This window comes from Gigantopelta aegis, chromosome 3 (genome assembly GCF_016097555.1).
Source record: "Gigantopelta aegis isolate Gae_Host chromosome 3, Gae_host_genome, whole genome shotgun sequence".
In the NCBI taxonomy this organism is placed as follows: domain Eukaryota; kingdom Metazoa; phylum Mollusca; class Gastropoda; order Neomphalida; family Peltospiridae; genus Gigantopelta; species Gigantopelta aegis.
The window spans coordinates 12278329-12280828 of record NC_054701.1 but is presented as its reverse complement, the minus strand read 5'-3'; the positions used below and the strand labels follow the sequence as shown (position 1 = coordinate 12280828).

The 2500-nt window shown below is 42.2% G+C and overlaps 1 protein-coding gene across 2 annotated transcripts in view; it reads right to left on the bottom strand.

Moving 5' to 3' along the window:
* The window catches only part of LOC121369476 (sodium-dependent serotonin transporter-like), a 34497-nt gene that overhangs the window by 12926 nt on the left and 19071 nt on the right, over positions 1–2500 (bottom strand). For both annotated transcript variants that reach the window (XM_041494581.1, XM_041494582.1), the window contains exons 8-9: positions 2208–2311; positions 1273–1391 (exon numbers count right to left, since the gene is read on the bottom strand). In XM_041494581.1, coding sequence (XP_041350515.1) covers positions 1273–1391; positions 2208–2311 — 223 coding nt within the window. The remainder of the gene's footprint in view (positions 1–1272; positions 1392–2207; positions 2312–2500) is intronic.

The window sequence follows — 2500 nt, the reverse complement described above, 5'->3', positions numbered from 1 at the left end:
TAAAACATAGTATATTATATCACACACCTCCAACCTACATTCAGAGGACAGACGACAAACACCACCCTAGGTCCTTCAGCTGTTGATTAAAACATAGTGTATTATATCACACACCTCCAACCTACATTCAGAGGACAGACGACAAACACCACCCCAGGACCCTTCAGCTGTTCATTAAAACATAGTGTATTATATCACACACCTCCAACCTACATTCAGAGGACAGACGACAAACACCACCCAAGGACCTTCAGCTGTTCATTAAAACATAGTATATTATATCACACACCTCCAACCTACATTCAGAGGACAGACGACAAACACCACCCTAGGTCCTTCAGCTGTTGATTAAAACATAGTATATTATATCACACACCTCCAACCTACATTCAGAGGACAGACGACAAACACCACCCTAGGTCCTTCAGCTGTTGATTAAAACATAGTGTATTATATCACACACCTCTAACCTGCATTCAGAGGACAGACGACAAACACCACCCTAGGTCCTTCAGCTGTTGATTAAAACATAGTGTATTATATCACACACCTCCAACCTACATTCAGAGGACAGACGACAAACACCACCCTAGGTCCTTCAGCTGTTGATTAAAACATAGTGTATTATATCACACACCTCCAACCTACATTCAGAGGACAGACGACAAACACCACCCTAGGTCCTTCAGCTGTTGATTAAAACATAGTGTATTATATCACACACCTCTAACCCACAATCGCTCAACATGTATAAGGCGACACACCTCTAACTCTAAGCTCACTCTTGGTGGGATCCGGTAGCGAGGGGGAACCTAGTATTTATCCGTTTTAAGACCGGCGGTTTTTTAAGACCGATGACTAAACTGCACAGCCCAGAAATCGGTTACTGGTGATCCAGTGTCCTACCATAAACATATTGTTTTAATATTCTGTATTACTAATTATAGGAATTATAGTTGAATTTTGTTACAATCATTTTGATTATTATTATTATCTCATGCCGAAGCAAATAGAGTACCAATAATCAGTTATCTGTTTGTGTTAAGTTAACTTCACACTGGCGTAGGAAGCGGGAGGACAAGGGGGTATGTGCCGCCCACCCCCCACCCCCCACACACACTTTTCAGATATTTTACTTTATATTTGCTTTATAATAATGTAAAAATGTGTTAATATAAAAGTGTGCCCCCCCCACCCCCCCCCCCCCCCCTCACACACACACACAAACACACGTTTATGGCACCTTCCTACGCCACTGTTTCACATCAGTACCTGCGACCTGGTCGATTGTTGTGTGTTGTAGGTCCGCCATGTAGCCCAGCATGGAGAACACCACCAGGCCGGCCAGTAGACTCGTCACACAGTTGATGGATGTCGTCAACACGGCGTCGCTGTAATCAGAGAACAGAATACAATAGACCCTGGCGGAGTACTATGAATTATTGTAATGCAATAATCAACAGTGGCGTAGAAAGGTGCCAAAAAATGGGGTGGGGACACACTTTTATATTTATACACTTTTACACTATTATAAAGCAAATATACACTTCCTACGCCAGTGATCAACTAATTTAATGGTTTAGGTTTTTTTTTAAACCACACACAAAATCAGGAATAAATAAAAGAGTTCAATATTAAATACGAAATGGCTATGGCTTTACATTTTTTATTTTAAAAAGTAAAAATTGGCAGCTACATGTGTAGTTAGAATACATCAGTCTGGGGATTGGTAGTCATACAGATAAACGGAAGGCTAAATAATAAATTAGGCTATTTCTCACTCCAGCTAGTGCACCACGACTGGTACATCAAAGGCCGTGGTATGTGCTATCCTGTCTATGGGATGGTGCATATAAAAGATCCCTTGCTGCTATTCAAAACGAGTAGCCCAAGTGGCGACATTAGGTTTCCTCTCTCAATATATGTGTGGTCGTTAACCATATGTCTGATGTCATATAACCGTAAATAAAATGTGTTGAGTGCGTTCCATTCATTTATCGACACCTCAGCACATTTAAAACAGTAGCTACTTTGTGTGTAATATATTGTTATTAGACACTTGGAGGGCGAGTCAATGAAAGGAAACCATTTGTCGCCATCCTTATAGTCTACTCATATCGATAAAGCAGCAAGTGATCGTTGATTGCACCCCTCCCTAGAAAACCCCGGCATCCGCCCCTGTGTTTTGTGCAGTAAGAAGTTCTCACCTGAAGCAGTTGTTGTTGAACTTGTTGTAGCTCGACAGCGCCAAGAGAACCCCAAACCCTGGACCCAGGGAGAAGAACGTCTGTGCAGCGGCATCTATCCAAATCTAGATAGCAATACATCTATTATGTATACGTATATACAGGCTACAGGCTGGTAGGTACTGGGTTCGGATCCCAGTCGAGGCATGAGATTTTTAATCCAGATACCGACTCCAAACCCTGAGTGAGTGCTCCGCAAGGCTCAATGAGTAGGTGTAAACCACTTGCATCGACCAGTGATCCATAACTGGTTC